The sequence below is a fragment of the Athene noctua genome, chromosome 3, assembly GCF_965140245.1.
Source record: "Athene noctua chromosome 3, bAthNoc1.hap1.1, whole genome shotgun sequence".
NCBI lineage: Eukaryota > Metazoa > Chordata > Aves > Strigiformes > Strigidae > Athene > Athene noctua.
The window spans coordinates 57,579,468-57,598,023 of record NC_134039.1 but is presented as its reverse complement, the minus strand read 5'-3'; the positions used below and the strand labels follow the sequence as shown (position 1 = coordinate 57,598,023).

The 18,556-nt window shown below is 38.5% G+C and overlaps 1 protein-coding gene across 4 annotated transcripts in view; it reads left to right on the top strand.

Moving 5' to 3' along the window:
- The window catches only part of DOCK4 (dedicator of cytokinesis 4), a 255,172-nt gene extending 237,044 nt beyond the window's left edge, over positions 1 to 18,128 (top strand). For all 4 annotated transcript variants that reach the window (XM_074903108.1, XM_074903107.1, XM_074903110.1 and 1 more), the window contains 10 exons: positions 994 to 1,077; positions 2,902 to 3,021; positions 3,379 to 3,500; positions 3,765 to 3,885; positions 4,389 to 4,470; positions 4,689 to 4,798; positions 8,290 to 8,362; positions 10,669 to 10,782; positions 11,700 to 11,761; positions 15,063 to 18,128. In XM_074903108.1, coding sequence (XP_074759209.1) covers positions 994 to 1,077; positions 2,902 to 3,021; positions 3,379 to 3,500; positions 3,765 to 3,885; positions 4,389 to 4,470; positions 4,689 to 4,798; positions 8,290 to 8,362; positions 10,669 to 10,782; positions 11,700 to 11,761; positions 15,063 to 15,488 — 1,314 coding nt within the window. In that variant the 3' untranslated portion in view covers positions 15,489 to 18,128. The remainder of the gene's footprint in view (positions 1 to 993; positions 1,078 to 2,901; positions 3,022 to 3,378; positions 3,501 to 3,764; positions 3,886 to 4,388; positions 4,471 to 4,688; positions 4,799 to 8,289; positions 8,363 to 10,668; positions 10,783 to 11,699; positions 11,762 to 15,062) is intronic.
- Positions 18,129 to 18,556: the final 428 nt, after the last annotated feature.

The window sequence follows — 18,556 nt, the reverse complement described above, 5'->3', positions numbered from 1 at the left end:
GTATCAGCGTTTTCTAGATAGGTCTCAGCACTTCCTTGCTACGGGTTGTCATAGCATGAAATTTTGGAACTGGATCAGAGGGAGGGGTATGTTTACCTCCAGCTCCACTGCTCCCCATATTTACCATAGGAAAGATTTTAAGAGCTGAAGTTGGATGGAGAACCTTGTAAGAATTATATGAGGGAAATGCTAAGACAGGTGCAAAAGGAAAACAGCACAGAGCAGCCACTATTATCCTCTCAACTCTATGGGTAGAAAACTATGTGTAAATACGTATAGGTACGTGTACAGTTTTTGTGACATGCATTTTTGAGAAGGTCTAGCAATCTCTCAAATGAGCAGCTGGGCATTTTCTCTATGGAATAGTATCAAGAATTGTTGTAAACTCAATGTAATCCCCTTGCAGGGTAGGATAATTTCCATGTTAAGAAAGAGGCAGTAGTGAACAACAGGGGAGAGCAATGTCCAGGCCATTGCTGGTGGGTAAAATGACTTTGAGGTACTATAGCTTGTACAATTTGAGCACTGGACAAGGGGTAGAAAATCATGTAAGCTCATGAACACACCTGGATGTTGGTTTGGATGCTCCTGAAGTAAAAACTGTGGCTTTTTGACACGAATGTCGCTAAAAATCAGTGTTGAAAATCTAACTCTTTGTAATTATTTGAAACTCCTGTGTCACAGTTAATGGGGAAGAGATACTTAGTTCAGATGACCTGTGTTTGGCTTCAACTGTGCTTTGCAGGCTTCCAAATTTAATTCAGTATCTGTCCAGGGTATTGAAAAACTGGTAAATTCCACTCAAAAGTTGCTGTATTTTATTTGCCCTTATTCACCACCAATGCATATGTGAGTAATTATTTAGCATTTATTATCCTCTATCACAGTAGAAAGAAGCTTTAGTTTCAAAAATATAATCTAGAAAGTTGTTTTTTTAAAAAAATGATGTGTTTTTACTTACTTTATGTCACCTTGTGATTTTATTCCACTTAGGCATTCTTTGTTAAAGAATACATCTTGAACCATCCAGAAGATGGAGAGAAGATCACACGCTTGAGAGAGCTGATGCTTGAGCAGGTAAAGTGTGGAAAAAAAAGACTGACTAGGTGACCTGCTCAGCTGTTCTAGCTGAAAGTGTCCCAAAATACAATATAAAATTTCAGAGGTTAATAATTCCGCAAGTGGTCTTTATTATTTTCTGAATTAGATTTCAAGTAGACAGTAACTTTCTATACAAGCAGGTTTCTGGGTCATGTTAATATTTTTTTGCCAGTCCTTTTCATCACCATCTTAATCACTTCAAGCTATTCTAAATTAAAGATTGAATGAGAGGCAAGTTTTTGTCTTGTGATGCTCATTTGCAGATATTTGCACAATGTATTTTAACCACTCCTACTGAATAAACATTATGTCATTAAAACACGTGATGGCTTCAGCAAATATTTTTATGACATATTTTACTGATACTACAGAACAAACATTTTCACTACAAGCTTTAGGATAAGAGCAAAAAACCCCAAAAAATCTTACTACAGTGGAAGATGTGTAATAATGGACCAAGTATACTGGTAGACAGTAAAACAAACACAGAGTGATTAAATTCAGCAGGTGAGTATTCTACACATTTTATGATTTTTGTATTATTTCTTCATTTATTTATAAGACAAGAACCTACCAGGCTCAAATATGAAGTGTCTCCATTTGGAAATCCTGAAAAAAATTATTTTGGTCAAATTTCACCTTTTATAACTGACATTTACCTATCTTCATTCTATGCAGCATATTGAAATTTCCAAGATTATTAACAACTTGGAATAAAGAGGTCAGAGTATTGCAATTTGCAAGATGTAAATTCCTTTTTTTGTCAGTGTTGTGATATCTTTTGGTCAGATCAGCCAAAGGACAGATCCTGAGACAGTATAAATCAGAATAGGTTCACTGAGCTCACTTTAATTTCATTTAGATAATGCATGATAATTTACATTGCAGCTTTGAGTTTTCAAGCTATAGTTAATCTCACTAACCCTTACAATTAATTGGAGTTAATAACTTCCTATGACAAAAACGATAGCAGTTAAACCCTCTCTGACACCCAGACAATTTAACAGAAAAGGCGGAGCAGCCGGAAGGGCCGGGATGGCTGTGTGTGTGCGGACGGGTGTGCTGCAGTCCTGACCTCGGGTCAGTGACGCTGTGCAGCTGTGTGCCCGCTCGCAGGCTGCCTGAAAACATCAGCTAGTAGCTCTCATCCAAAGATAATTACAGCATAGTGTAGCTATTTTGTTTTTAAATTTGAGTTTTTCTGATTCCTCGTGTAACCAATTCAGTATTTTAAATGCCTGTGACCAAATTTGAGCAAGATTAGAGTTTTAGCAATGTTATTCTGAAGCCTGTCATGCCTTGAATCAAGAATATACGTAAAGCCACCACTTGATGAAGCCTCTGGGGAGCTGGAGTAGGCTAGGGAACCATGAACTTCACTGAAAATATATTACAGGGTCTCTGATGGATGTGGCCATTGCTGTTGTTTCATGCTTTTTATAGATGTTCTTGTAGAAAATGGCTTTTATTTAGGGTTTAGAACTGCTCCTTTATAAAGTTACCATTTAGCCAGATTTTTCACTATGTTATCCATAGTGGTTTTTATATGAGTTGAATTCATATAGGCTAAATATTTGGGAAGTTGAATAGTAAAACAGGACAAGGCATAAATCCTCTTTTGTATTACTGGGTTTGGTCTTTGATCTTGATTACAGGTCTGTCAGGGATTTAGATAGATCCTTTTAATACAGCGTGAATTTTGTTGGATTTTTTTTGTCAGTATCCTAATTGATGATGAAAGCTTAAAGAAAATGAATCAAAAATGTATTTTTCCTCTCTTTCTTCCTGTCTCTTTTGCAGGCCCAGATTCTAGAATTTGGCTTGGCGGTGCATGAGAAAGTGGTGCCGCAGGACATGAGGCCATTGCACAAAAAGCTGGTGGATCAGTTCTTTGTGATGAAGTCAAGTTTGGGAATACAGGTACATGAGCAGGTGCATGGATAAACCAGGAGACCGTTTAGCTGCAGTAAGGGTTGTTTAATTTTCCTAAGCAACAAATAGTGACATCTTTTGGTTGTTTGTCCACATTACATCTTCTAGCATTCTTACAGTACCACAAAGCAGAGAAAGTTAAGCTTTCCATCCAGTCATCCAGTGCAAATAGTCACATTTTACTAAAGGGAAAGTATTATGAGCAAAAAGTTAAAATACTTTTCTTACTAATGATGAAGCTGATCCAAAATGCAGCTATAACTCCTCAAATGACTATCTGTATCTTAGAAAATGCTTAATGATATTATGTTCATTTTAATTAATCTTCTTTTAACAATTTGCCAGGAATTTTCTGCCTGTGTGCAGGCCAGCCCTGTTCATTTCCCAAATGGAAGCCCTCGTGTATGCCGAAATTCCCTACCTGTTTCTATGAGCCCTGATGGTGCCAGGGTAATACCACGACGCAGGCAAGTTCAAATACTAGAAATTGCTCAATTTCGTCACAGAAGATGACCCATAAAATACTTCTATTGTATGCACACTTCCTGATATGGTCCTCCTGAAGTTAATGAATAGCGTGTGTGTTTATATATATATATGGGGTTTTTTCACTCTAAACTAATAAATCCAAATTAAACTGTGGAAAATAAATTAAGCATACTGTTTTCACATGAAGAATTATGATAGACAACTAGAGTTAACCATTTTGTATTTCATTATTCTTATAATAGTCCCTTGAGTTACCCAGCTGTCAATAGGTATTCATCCTCATCACTGTCATCCCAAGCTTCTGCTGAAGTCAGCAATATCACTGGGCAATCAGAAAGCTCCGATGAAGTTTTTAACATGCAGGTACAAATTATTGTCACTCTTCAGACTTCTTTCTTACAAGGCTATTTGCTTCTGTTATTTAATTCAGAACTCTCAAAGTTATTGCTGATACTTCTTTTAAAAACCAAAACTTTAAATGGGCTGTTAACCTCCTTAACTTACAAGGAACAACTTTTTTATGTAACTGTTTCTTCTTCTTTAAGTTAGAGCATTACAATTTTACAAAAGTAAGAAGCAGTAACGCACTGTGATGTGAAGTCATCTGACCTTACATAGCCTTTTTTGTCCAGTTGTCACAATTGTGATGTAATTATATTAATATATTGATTACATTTCTATTAATATTTTACTATGTTTGTGTAGTTACATTAATGCTCTTTATACTGGTTTGCTATTTTGAAGTACTGAGAAACTGTTCTAACAAATTGCAAGTTCTTTGTTTTAGTGAAAAAGTATGTTATAAATTTTTGTTTTCCAAACCAGTAAGTGTGATGTGGTAACAACAGCATCTCTTCTATATGCAGCCTAGTCCGTCTACCTCAAGCCTGAGTTCTACTCATTCTGCTTCACCTAACGTGACCAGTTCTGCTCCATCCAGTGCCAGAGGTGAGTGCTCGTCTCCTGTGATAAACCATATTAAATGATTCTTGATACATTACACAGCTGAATTTCTGCATGATATGACTGGTTAGACGTCAAATTTAGCCAAATGTTTGAGGAATATGAATTACTGGGGACAGAGGATTTCTTTGTCATAAGTATAGAATTGAAATGTCTTTAGTTTCACTGCATGAATTTAATCACTTGTCACGTTTATATTCTAGCCTCTCCTCTGTTGTCTGACAAACATAAGCATTCCCGAGAAAACTCTTGCCTGTCCCCCAGAGAGAGGCCGTGCAGTGCCATCTACCCTACTCCTTTGGAAACCTCGCAGGTAGGAAGCTTGTAGGGAGTCCTCTGAACACAAGTAGCTAAGAAGGTGATAAAGGCACTTGCTGAACTTCAAGCAGATTCAGTGTATGCTCCCTGCTGTTAATTTTCACTGCTTGGATTTTATAAGCAAATACTCTTAAAATATTTTACATGAAAGAGATGTGAATAAAATGCATACTGCTTGATCACATTTTTGCTTGCTTTACCTGGGTTTAGATCTGAGTTTTGATATTTACTCACTGCAGTGAGAGAGAGATGCAAAGACTTACCAGATGACACAGCCTGCTTGAGTGAAACAGCAGCATTTGTTCAATCTAGGGAAGAAGAAAGAAAGAAAAACTGTTATCATGGCAGTTGTCCATGTTGACCTCCCCTTTATTTCTTCAAAATAGCTAATCCTAGCCACTGTGAGATAATAACCCACTCCATGTGGCAATTCCTATTTTTCAGTGTAGTTTCAGAAGAGAAACATAGACATTTTGTTACCCCAGACAGAAGAATGAATTGTGATCTTACCTTAAAATTACTGTTACATAGGTCTGTATGAAATTTGTGTCTTCTGAGTTATCTGAAATAAAAAATGAGCTTGGTGAGCTGGCCAATTTTGAATCCTTATTTCATCATTTCTTAATAGATCTACTTTTCTTCTTAATAGATCTACATAATGTACCTTTAACACAGTTGCTGTTTTAATCCATGCCATCACACAATGCACTTCTTGCTGAAGCTGAGAAAGATAAGAATATAAGTACAGTGTGAAAGGCCCTCCTCTCAAGACTCTCATTTCCACTGGAAATGTTGCCTCTTATAAAAAGCAACTTGGTAGTCCAGGATCCTTTCTTTTAAAAATGATTTGTTGGTTTCTCATTAGTTGTATTCTTGTCCCTTGCTTCTTCAGTTACTGAATTGGCTCTTGATTTAATTTTTTTCTCTTTTCTGTTTAAGTGAGTCCTCATGCCGTTATCTGAGGGCTTAAGAAGTGATACTGAATCTTAGGCAGTTCTCAGGAACTACTTACTGATGTATCTACTGGGCACTGTCTCAGCGGTAGTGGAGCCAAACCAACATACAGGAAGGACCAGGAGATGTTCTTTAAATAAAGCGGTTTTACAGTCTGCCGCAAAGAAAAAATTATCCCATTTTTGCTCCCAGACTGCAAACTCTTGCTTTGCCAAGTGGAATGCGACTTCTATCCCCCATTCTACCCGAGATTCGATAAGGGAGGCTGAGGAACTCGTAGGTCCAGTCTCCGCTCTCTCTGAGACTCGCCCAGCAGGAAAATCTCCCAATCTGTCTCTACCCTCAGTGTCCCAAGAGAGGGTAAGTACAAAATTAACTTGCTTGTACAGTGAAGTATGTTTCAAAGGTGAGAAGGTCTGACAGTTTCTTTCAGCCCTTATAACAATAAATTAGGATATATCTTTCTGGGGAAAGGTGCAGTTTCTTTCTCTGCTGCTCTGTTCCCCAAGCAATAAAAATGGACTGTGATCAAAAACAAAATTCTGATTCTCTGCCTTCTGATTAAAAAGTGGAAAAAAAATCCTCAGGACAATTGTAAGGAGATATCTTAGAGATACTCAGAAACTCTCAGAATTTAGGTGCACAAACTGTTCCTTGTCCTTTGTATTCTAACACCAGTTAACTTCAACAGTCTTGTTGGAGCTTCACACTAAGATAATGAGGAAAGGACCACCCATTTATGAACGTCTTTGTTACAGCTTAATGAATATGATTTTCACAATAGTTTTTCAAATGAGAAAAATGAGATACATGGGGAAAATCCTGCACTTCAAGTCCAAATCAAGTCCTTTCAGGCCACAGCTACCTTATTTAAAGAAGTTTGATAGACTTCACAGAACAAGACCACAGCAGTACTGCATCTGCTTCTCTCATTGAAATTGATGCTCAGGGTTATCAATGTACATCTGTTATCAGTCAACATCCATTTGTGCTTGCTTTTTGATCTCTGGCTGAGCAATTGTACAGTGTTTCTCCAGCTCTTCCCATACTCTGAAGAGGAATGCCTGCTGCTATTGACTGGTCAACAACCCTTCTTAGTTCTTGCACTATTATTCTTCTTAATGGAACCTTCTGGGTTTCACATTTTGGGGATTTTTTTCTTCTCATTAAACATCCTGTGATTGCTCTTGTTCTTCCACATAGTTTTATATTTCATTATTTCAGTGTGTCCTTGTTTCTCTGTATTTCATTCAGCTTTTGTCTCTGTATCCTCCAGTTTCAGTTGCTTTTTCAGCCTTCACTCTTTACCTTCACCATAGAAAACAGACTTCGACACTTGCCCACCAGATCCTTGTGCAATGCAGACTCACTAGGCAGCAAACATTCAATCCAGACCAGGCAGGAACATATGATCACATTTTCTGTCACGTTAGAGTACACATGTATTATAGTCACACCACCTCAGTTTAATGGTAACCGTAGGAAAACAGGTATTACCTGATGCAATATGACTCTAATACAGCATAGATAGGCAAACCTAGTGTAGCTCAAAGTCTACCAAAGCATTCTGTCTATGAAGTGTTTTAAGTCAGATTGAATTGGCCAAATATTTATTCCTCACTTTATAACATGGAGCTGCAGCATGTTAGATCAATGGCAATTACTTTGCAGCTGGGTTTGCCATCTTGTGGAACCACAGCATAGTGCCTCGCTGACTCAGCATGGTCCTCCGTGAACACAGGAAGGAGATAAAAGAATTGATATGATTTGGAGTTCACTGATTGTCTGACCTTACTTTAGGGGGAAAAAAAAAAAAAAAAAAGAAAGTAAAATTTATCTGTACTCATTTTCTTTGGAAAGTACATCTGAATTACTTGTAGGATTAACTGTACACTCTTTAAGTCTGTTATCAAGATAAACACAGATTACTTGAATGCTGCCGTAAGAAGTATCTAGTGGAAATTTAAAATTGTTTCAGAAGTTTACTGTTTTGGGTTTTTTTAAAATGAATATTCAGAAAAGGGAAGACAAAGACACTTTATGTGGCAGCTCTTATCCACAAGGGAAGTAAGAACACTGCTACCAGAGAAGTCAGGATTGGAAATAATACACAATGTTCTTCTAAGATAACAGCCATATCTTGAATATTGTCAAACATTACACCTTCTTCATATCCTGATTCTGCAATGAAATTATTGCACATCTACCCCTGCACTTGTTTAGTAATCTATCAAGATACCACTTGAGGAATGAGCCTTATTTTGTTTTTTAGGGAGCTGGAAATTGTTAGAACTCAGTACATAATAATCCTCCTTCAGATTCCAGTTGTGTAAAGTTTTCAGAAGACTAGTCTACTCCCTATTTGTATACACATACGTTTATTAAACTATTTATGTTCTTACGTGATGTTTATCACTCTACCTCCAAAGTAGATCTGTGTAGTAGGGATAATAATAAAAAGATAACATTTTCTTAAAGGCTACTGAAATACAACAGCATCTATGCATAAACCATGCTATTCTCAATTTACAGAGAATGCTGTTTAATCATATTGGAGATGGTGCTTTGCCACGAAGTGATTCCAGTCTGCCCGGCCCTGACAAAGGTGAGTGGAAATGCTGCACCATACCAATCTTGGAAGCAATGAAAATACAGTTAATCTGTCATATTCCTTAGAATGCTATTTTTTTTTGAGCACGTACTCTTACTTTCAAAACATTCCTAACTAACTAAATTAGGCTAACACTCTTAAATTTCAGAACACTGCCAAAAAGGGGGGAACATGGTGTTTATTTGATCTGAGTGTGACACTCAGAAGGGCCCAGAAGTTTGCAGGAAGGGGGGTGGGGGTGGTGATGGAGCAGCAGGCTGCCTGTGAGAGCTGCCCTTTCTGCTTCTCAAGAGAGACATATGGGGTGATGAACTTCTGGAATCTGGGGCAGAGAAACTGTAGAGGTGAATAGAATCCTGAAGTTTGGTACCTGCAAGTCCTCTTTACCAAATACAAGTCACTATGCTTTTGGTTACACTTTGATGGAAGAGGAAAGATCAATTTGTGGTTTGTTGGGGTTTTGGGGGGTTTGTTTTTAATTAGAGTAAATGAGAAACCTATGAATTTCCATAGACAAAATATTGCCTTTTATAATTTTTCACCTGGAGAAGTTCAGTATTATTGGCAGTTATTGTGCTATGATTTTATTATGTGTCCCACATCCATAAGATGTTCCATCACTTCATTATGCACTGCTCTTAAAGGAAAACATAAAGGATACTGTAACACAGGTGTATTGAAAATAAACGTTTTAAGAATATACTGTAACAAGAACTGACCAGGTATCAGATTTTCATCAATAAGAGCTGATTTTTAGAAGTATATTTTGTCCGAGTTTTTATGAAAGCTCAAGTGTGAAATTTTTCACAGGGCTGAAAAATATATGGAATAATTTAACATGGAAATAGGAAAACTTTTCCACTGGTCTGTGCAGCCAAGTACATTACAGAATTGCTAAAATAAAATAGTCTGTCCTGGAGACTTTAGCAGTCCAAAGAACTGACTTCCTGGATGACTTAAAAGAAAAAATTGGCTTGTGAAGAGATTCAGGCATTTGAAGTACCTAGGTCTGGTGCCAAGTCGTTTTTAGGATGAGGGCAAAACCGTACTGCTAGGTAACAGCCTACAATAAAAATCAAACAATGTATTGATATTTTGGCCATAAAAAAGCAAAATGATCCTCCAGAAAATAGATTATCTTGTGCACTCTTCTCAGAGTCAGCTAATGTGCTGTTATACTGTAACAGTATTGTTACAGATATGAAATAAATATTATTTGTACTGTACTTTTTTGTATTGTCTGGTATATACTGGTATAGTGAGGCTTTGAAGGTGTGTGAGGGTTTCGTGGTGGGTTTTTGGGGGGAAGGAAGAGTTTTGAAGCCGTTTTTTTCCACTTCTTTTACAGGACGTGAAAGAAAAATTGTGAGTTTTAAGTTAGCTTTTATCCTGTCCATGTTAAATGCCCTGTTTTTCTGTCCATCTGACTTCTTTCCAATATTGGTGGTTTCTTGATAACATGAGATAATCTACTTCTATTAAGGAAGCTCTTCCAGGCCTTACGAGATCATTCAGTTAGTGTCATGGACAAATAACAACAGCAAATATAAAAATAAATATAAATAACAATAACAGACATATACAACAGCCAGTTTTACTCACGTCAAGGTGACAGTCAATACAGTCAGTTTACATGATCAAGCAGAGATCCTTGACCCTAGATACAAACTGCATATATAAATTTTCTCAGTCCACAATAACGTCTTCATTTGACTTCCCCCCCCCTTAATTTCTTCCAGTTTTTACTCCCTTTATTTTGTGCCCTTCTTTCCACCTTCATTCAATTCTGAATTTGTAGGCTATACAGGCAACAAAAGTCTGTTAGCATGGAAAGCTTTCTGAGGGAGATTGATTGGAATTTGGAGAGTTCCTTTCTCTAGTCCCTTCTATATATAAAATGTGTTAATGGAAACAGTTTATGAATAGTCTTTTCCCCTCTGCCTAGAAACCCCTAAACAGGAGTCTGGTGCACAGATAAACTGATTATATTAACAGGCTTCAAGCTTATCTCCCTTTGTGGCTGGATTTGCAGTGCACCAGAGTGCTATCTCAGCTGCTACTGTTGTTGATGGTCCCAACTGTTATACAGTCGCAAACTGACCTGAGCGCCAGATGCATACAGGAGATTGACAGCCATTATTTAAGAGCTTTTCAAATGCTGATGTAATCATGAGAGCTTTTCAGGCATGCTTGTTAAGTTGTTTAACGTTTTCACTCTGTACTTTTACCCTCATGGATAAAGGCAAGTCGGAGAGCTAGAAGTGTTGATGCCTATGCTAGCTTTTTCATTTCTCTTCCAGCTGTAAACACCACTCCCAGCAGCTGGAGTCTGGACAGTGGGAAGGAAGCCAGAAACACGTCAGAAAGTGGAAAGCTTATATCTCCTCCTGTACCGCCAAGACCTGCACAGACTGGTGAGTTAATGGACATTTCAGGTTAAGCTCCAGTAAAAAAATTATTTGAGAGCTTAGATTCTTTCCACTCTGATTAATGTTTAACTTCTTGGGCAGGATAATTTATTATTTGATTACTTCCATGGAAGGCTGTAGAACTGTCTCTGCAGGTATTTTAATCTCATTAATGTTCTCTGTAGCATTCTGTTTCCAATACTCTGCTCCTTCACTTAATGTCTGAGTAGCTTCAGACAGTTCATGCTGGTACTAGGGAGGATGATCAAATTTAATCTTTTGATCTTATGATAATTGGAGGTTAGCAACCAGAAATGGTCATTAACCACAAAGTATCTTACTGGCAGAAAACACACAGCAGTCATGGAAGTACATGAGTTCTGTTACTAAAACGAATTTGCCTTTCAAAATATTAATTTGCATTTAAAGGAAAGGCTGCTTAAGTGATACTATATATATAATTGCTCTCAAGAAAGTGAAGACGCTTCTTGTGTTTTAGACTTATGCCTCAAAGCATGTTCAGGCATGTTTACAGTATATTTACAGGTAAATGTATGACATAATATGGTGGTTTTTATTTGATATATAAATACATAATAAATTTCTTAAGAGCAAAAAGAGGAAGGGAAAAGTTAACATATAGACTTTTTTGAATTTTGTTATCATTTGGTAGGATATAAAGCAATTTACAGTGATTTGTCAGAGAAGATGGATGCAGAAATTTCTTATACTGCATTGATTGCACTGCAAGATGATCCTGAGAACAAAGTAAAAACTCTAAAACTATTTATAGCCATCGGGCAAGTACGTAAGGGGAACTAGAGATAATGTTTGTGTATCGAATGATCTCTTGCCCAATTAAAAAGATTTCTTAGTGAAAACTGCAATGCCAAGAGCACACTGAAATCTTTCTGACTTTGCAGCATCACCAGCAAGACACATAGCCTCCGTTTCCCCATCTCCTGCTGGCAGATCACCAATGAAGGTACTGTCTTACTCAATTAATTATCTTTGTGAGACAGCTCGTATGTGTTGTGGGGTAGATAGTATATATTTAATATACATTATTTGGGATTATATTATGTTATCCTTTTATTGTCATATGCCTGTACAAAAACTATTCACAAGAGTAAGTAGCCATAACAATTACAGCAGTTCTGAAGGTTTTCAAAGCTGCAGGCAAGAAATATAATCTTCAGAATCTGTAGCCTCTCAATATTAGGCTTCTTATCTACATGGATAATCAACCTCACTTGAGTCAGTGGACAGAAGGGAGCATAAGAAACAAATGTAAGAGGTGCCTGGTGGTCCACCTAGTCCAGAATTCTCTCTCCAACAATGGCAAAAGGGGAGATGCCAGCTAAGGAGAATCTGTTGTGCAACCCATTCCTCTTATTCCTCCATCATCCAGAGCTGTTGGATTAGAGGGTGTGTTGGAGAGTAATCCCTGCTTTAGACATTTTAGTATCCATTTCCTCTGCAGAACGACCCAGTGAGGTTGTGTAAGAAGTTGGAAGTAGTTTGAAGCCTGCCAGTAGGAAACATTAAGCATAGGCTGTGAATAAGCATTGTGTCTTCTCTGGCAGTTAAACACCCATAGCATTGGGATCCAGGATGAAAGGAGCAGGTTTCATTTCTGTTTGAAGATACTTTAATTTGTCAGTACCTGCTTCTTGCACAACAGCTTTTTGTTGGAGAACTTGACCAGAAAATCTGTGTCTTCCACAGAACCAGAGGACATGAACACACAGCCTGCATATTCTGGGCAAACCCTGGTACTGGCAGACTACACAACATTATTCTCAGGGATGGCCTCTATCACCCCACTGAAGCAGAGATAATTCTGCAGATAGAAATATGAGGGTCAACAACATGGAAGGGGAGGAAATAGAAAGAAACATGGCTGGTGCTTCAGGCACTCAGGTGCAAGGGCAGAGGGAGGCAGCCCTGCTGATGTAGTCCCTTAGCTACCCAATGCCTAACTAATGCTGCAGAGGTGCACATCTCCTGAGGAGGAGGGCAATGGCACCTCAAAATGCCTTTCTCCTTGAAATCCCTAATTACAAGTCCACAGTCATTCTCCCATTTTTCGTCCTATGAGCCTATAACATTTCCACCTGTGGCTGCACAGTAATCCCGGTTCAACACAGAGTGATTGTGCTAGCCATCAGAGTGCCCAGTAGTCCTGTTACCATAGTATACCTTCTGCTGCAGTGAGCACAGATCCCAGGTTTTGCCCTAACTGCTTACTAGGAAGCTCTTCAGAGCATTAGGATCTTGTGTAAAAGGTGAGCAACTCTTCCTTTTTTCCTGAATGGACTTGGTACTGATGATTCTTAGGGATGTTTGAAGCTTGTCCTAAACATTTTTTTCTAAAGGCCTGGATAGAATTTAAGCATTTTACAGCCAAAGTCTGGATTACTGACTGAGAGAGGAATGCTGGCCCAGAATACTTAGAGCATCCATGAATTTCCAGACTGTTTTGGTGTCCAGACTGTAACTCACTACTGGTACAAGCAGTCTGCACTGCTGTCAGGAACCACGTGCTTACCTGCTCAGCTCCTAAATTGAAGCAGGCAGGGTTTACACATACTTGCTCTTGTTCTGAATGACAAAAGCAAATGTCCTAAATCTTAACTATGATCACTTAATCCAAGTGTCAGGCATTCTTGGAACTTGAACCAATTACATCATTTCTTTGAAAACCTTGACCTTGGGCATTTGTGGGGGTAGGAGTGCAGCTGCAGCCTCCTTACATGCAGAGGAATGCAACCTGAAACGAGTAGTTAAACAGGCTCCTCACAATGTCTGAAATGTCTTCAACATGTACTGAGCTTTAAATAAAACTTGCTCTGCTCTTCCCTAGCCATATACAGGGCTCAGTTTTTAGCTTTGTTCCAACTGTTATGTGCTGCCAGAGAAGGCCATCTTAGTACAAAACTCCACTGATGTAAATGAAGATTGTTTCCATTGCTTTCAGTGCACTGATGGATCCAGTCCTAGATGGATAACTAAAATTATCTCAACAGCATAAAGTCAGTGCAGCCAGCTCTATGCACGCCTCCCCTTCTCCTTTTCCTCTCCTCACCCTTTGTTGCATGGCTCACACTCAGACTCTGCGGCTGAGCAGTTGAGCGCCAGCCACAAGAATTGCGGTGAGAAATTTGTCTTTGTGATTTCTCCATCTGATTTTAGCCTGTGCTTGAGGCCATGAAGCTTAGATTGTCTCAGATGGCTCCAGTCAAAATTAGATATGTTGCAAAAACTTCTCATACTTGCAAAGTATGGTCTAACTTTTTACAGCTCTCAGCTGAAATTGCTTTACTAGAATAGGACTGCTAAATGTTTTTAGGTAGGGCTTTACTGTTCCTGCCTTTTATTCTTTGTCAGCACTGTTGTTGCCATACGGGCCATCAGCTCCCTGTCCCTCACCTTCCCCTGCAAACCTGCGCAGCCGCTGGTGCAGCCATTTGCAACCTTTGCCCTCCGTTGGACCCTTGTCCCTTGGGGCCTGCAGTGGTGTTTTGTGTTTCGTGTGAGCAGCTGCATGGTGTGTCCAGGGAACGCCTGGGAGATGGGGGAGAGGATGTGTGGAGCAACTGCGGTTCAAAACACCTCCTGCAGCAGCAGTGACGCCTCACCTCCTGCCTCTCTGCTGCTTCCCTGGAATAGCAACAGGATCCATAAGCCAACTGGGGCTGGTGTCCAGCAGTGGTCATTAGCCTGGCATTTGCTCCACGCTTCACCTCCAACGTTGGTATTATGACACACTCGGAAATGATGCCACGATGTAAACGCACTTTTCGTTGCATGACAGTGCACTAAAACTGTGAGGAAAGCTTTGGAAAATGAGTTTGGAACATGAGCGACTGTAGTGACCGGGGTGCGAGTCCTGTGCTTTGGCGTTAGGGGGCAGGACACCACCAGGTATGCCTGCATGGTGCTCTGCGTTTCACTTAGATCCAGGAAAAAACCGAGGGTTCATTTTAAAGGCTTCCAGATTTTTCCAGGGTATTATGATAGTAAGGTAACATTTAAATACAGTTTTACTTCCACTTACATGAATTACTGGCATGAGCACTGTTTAGGGTGTAGCTAGGCACTCTTGAAATGAACTTTTTATTGGTTACTTACTGGATCTTAATTAAGCAGGGACGCAACTGTTTACATTTATCAAGCCTCAGAATCTGTGCACTGTATCTCGTTTAAGTTTTCGGTCTGAGCACAGAGATGCTCTCCCTCATTTACTCCAGGGAAATTCTTCTTCTGCCCTTTCTTTCGAGCAGGGGTCTGTGCAGTCATTCACACCGTCTCCAGTGGAGTATCATTCCTCGGGGCTGATATCCAACTCCCCGGTGCTGTCGGGGAGTTACAGCAGCGGCATCTCTTCGCTCAGCCGATGTAGCACATCAGAGACGTCAGGCTTTGAAAGCCAAGGCAGCGAGCCAACAGTGACTGTCCCAAGCTACAGTGTTTCTGAGGAGCCTGTGAGAAAAGAAAGTAAAACCCCGCCGCCTTACAGCGTGTACGAGCGGACTTTGAAACGCCCTGTTCCTCTACCTCACAGCCTCTCCATCCCACCCACCGCAGACCCGCCGGCGCTGCCGCCCAAGCCACAGCTGGTCCGGCCAAACAATCTGGAAAACAGCAACAGGAGGACTGAGCAGGTTCCCCGGCCCAGGCCTCTGCCCCGCAAAGTCTCTCAGCTATGAGAAGCCCCTTTTATATTTAATTGCAACCAATCCTTTACCGTTTAAGAAATAATATTTTTTAAAAATGGTAAAATGCTTTTAGTTAGGCACTTTAATATTTTGCCCACCTTTCCTTTTGAGTAATTTTGAAATGCTGATTAATATTATGTTGCACATTTGAAATGAAATTACTAATTTAGGTTGCCAGATATTATAGGAAGCATGAATGAGAGGATTTTTTTTTTTTATTTCATGGTGGTGAATACCGATAAATGCTTTTATTTGTACTTTATTTTTATTTAAAAAATTAAATCTAAAACCCTACAACTCTCATGTGAGTTAGCCGAATGCTTCTGACAAAATGCAGAATATACTGACTGGATCTTTACTACTAGAGATAAATGCACGCTTTCTAACAAAGTAGTCTGTAGACTAGGATGTTTCTGCAAGTAGGCTGAAGGTTGTTTCTCTTATCCAATGAACAGGTTGCTCATTTTAAATGTCTGTGGCAAAATGGAGATATAATGCAAGTTACACTGCAGAGAACTGTAAGAATGTGGTTTAGAATTTCTGAAACACGCACTTGGTTTATGTTATTTTTAAGATGGAAAAATACCTGCAATTCATTCAGCGTACAGCACCGTTCTGGTGAATCTTGATAAGGTTTTGTGCCATTAGTGTATTACTGTACCTGGCGCATCCTTTTGTTTCTGAGGTGCAATTACTTTTATTCTTCCAGTTAATGTGGGGTTTTTGTTGTTTTGGTTTTTAAAAAGCTAGCAGTTTGCTAGTGGAGGCTCTCTGCTGTTTTTGAAAGTTCACTCTAACATACAATCTGTGTATGAAATAGGTACAAATGAACTGTTCATTACCTTACGTACAAGAATCAGTATTGACTAGTACCAAGGCAATACACTAAACGAACAAACTTTAAAAAATACAAATTACTGGTTATCGATCAAAAAGCTAATTGCAAAGGTCATTAATAATTGTGTAAAAACCTAGCAAAAATTCTGAACAGCTCTTTGGATATGTACGTATCAATGGAGTCAGGTATTGGATTTGATTTTTAGCTTGGGTTCATCACCATCATCTTCATTGTAGGAGAATGGTGTTTGACCTTTAGGTTGTATTTTAGTGACTGGCATCTGAAGAGCTCTGGAAAGCTAATGCCAAGCCGTAGGAATGTGGAGAGGGGGGGAAAAAAGCACCTTCTGTATGTATTTTTTGTATCCTCATTCTTTTACTGACTGTTTAACATGTGCTTGGGAACAGATGTGTGAACTGCATTTTAAATCATGCTGTTAAAAATATTCTCCCTCTTTTGTTGGGAAACTCATGTTGATTTTACCTGTGTTTGATTTGTTGATAGTTTAACTGGAAGAAAGTGACCACTTTTTATATTCTCTCAATTAAACCTTCAGCAGTTTCAAGCTGTTGATGGTAGCTATAGAGGTTTTCTATAATAAATGTTCAAGTATTTTTGTACATAATTGGTAAATTTTAATAAGAAGTGTACCATTATGTGAAAAAGAAGCAAACAGTTGTGTATGCAGTAAGATTGTTATAATTATGCCAAATACTTTATGTATGGAAAAATGAATATTTGTAAATATGTGCTTTTAACAATAATTCTGCCATATTGACTTTACAATTTTGAATGTCAGAAAAAATTAATATATGTTAAAATATTTATGTTTTAGTGAAAGTATTCATAACTTGAAAAGGAACATAAGAATTTTAGCTTTGTATCTTGCTGATTTCAAAGTCTGAAATTCCTTGAACTAGCTCTTGCTTTCTACTATAACATTTTTGTGTCTGTAACCACATCATAAAAGGTGTAGAAGGCTACATATTTATGCTGATATAAAGAAGTAATGCCTGAGATTTAAGTAAGGTGTCACAAGTAAGATAACAAAGCTGCTTTGATTTTTTTTTTTTTCACCCCTGTGTAGTTTAATAGATTTTGTTGACTAGTGCTTAAGCACAGTATGGATCATGTGTTTTTTGCTCCTGAAGCCATTTTTTTTTATTTCTAGCAGTGAGCAGAGTTGATGACTTTATAATCTGCGTGCATTACTGAAGTCAGCTTTGCAGCAAAACATTTCACAAAGTTTCTGTTTACCTAGACACTTATATTGGTTGATGCATAATGTTAATATGGGATAAAAGAACTTGATTAATCTTTACAGTACAACTTGTTTTCTACAGAATGAGAGATTATAATTCAGTTTGTCATAGAATTAAAGTTCTGACTCCTTGTCTTGCTAAATCAGGGGTTTTTTCTGTTAAAAATTTCCTGATGGATCTAGTTTTCTCCCTATTTGGATCTGTAATTGCTTTGTGAGGCAATGTGGAGAGTATTGACCTGCTCTTCTGAACAAGTGAAGAATGTAAAATTTACTAGAAGAGTTCACTGTAAATTAACCTGCATGAGCGCTCTGTTTTTATAACCATGACATCAGGAATACTCTGAACAATAGCAGATGGTATAAAATTGACGGAGTACTCTAAAACCAAGCTGACACATTTTCTGCTTAGCCAGTTTTGACAAATTGATTCTGTAGATCAGCTTTTCAACCTCTGATTTCCTATAAAAAATGTAGTATGAAATTTTGTTATGTATGTTGCAATACCCAGCGCTTGAAAACCTAATGTAAATAAAGGTCTCGTTTGAATTTTATGTATTACTCATAAATGTAGTTTTATCACTTTCTGGATGACAGTAAGTAATTCAGAAACTCATATAGGAGGACCTCTGAGAACTGTTACTACTCAACAGCTTGAATGTTAGCCAACATATGCATAATAGGTGAGATGATCTTGTATTCAGACACTGCATTTGAGATGCTGGTAGCACTGGGATGCTACAGAAGCAACTGCAAACTCAGTTGGCTGGCTTTGAAATGATACAATTCAGACCGGTTCTCATGATGGGCTAATACCTCTGTAAGTGTGGGTGAACTCAGTTATCATGATGTTTCAAGTCAGATCATAGCCAATAGCTTGTGTCCTGAAAGAATCACAAAGCTGAAGATATCCCATGACAGTAAAGGTTTCAGGGTAGTGCAGATATGGACCTGTTCACA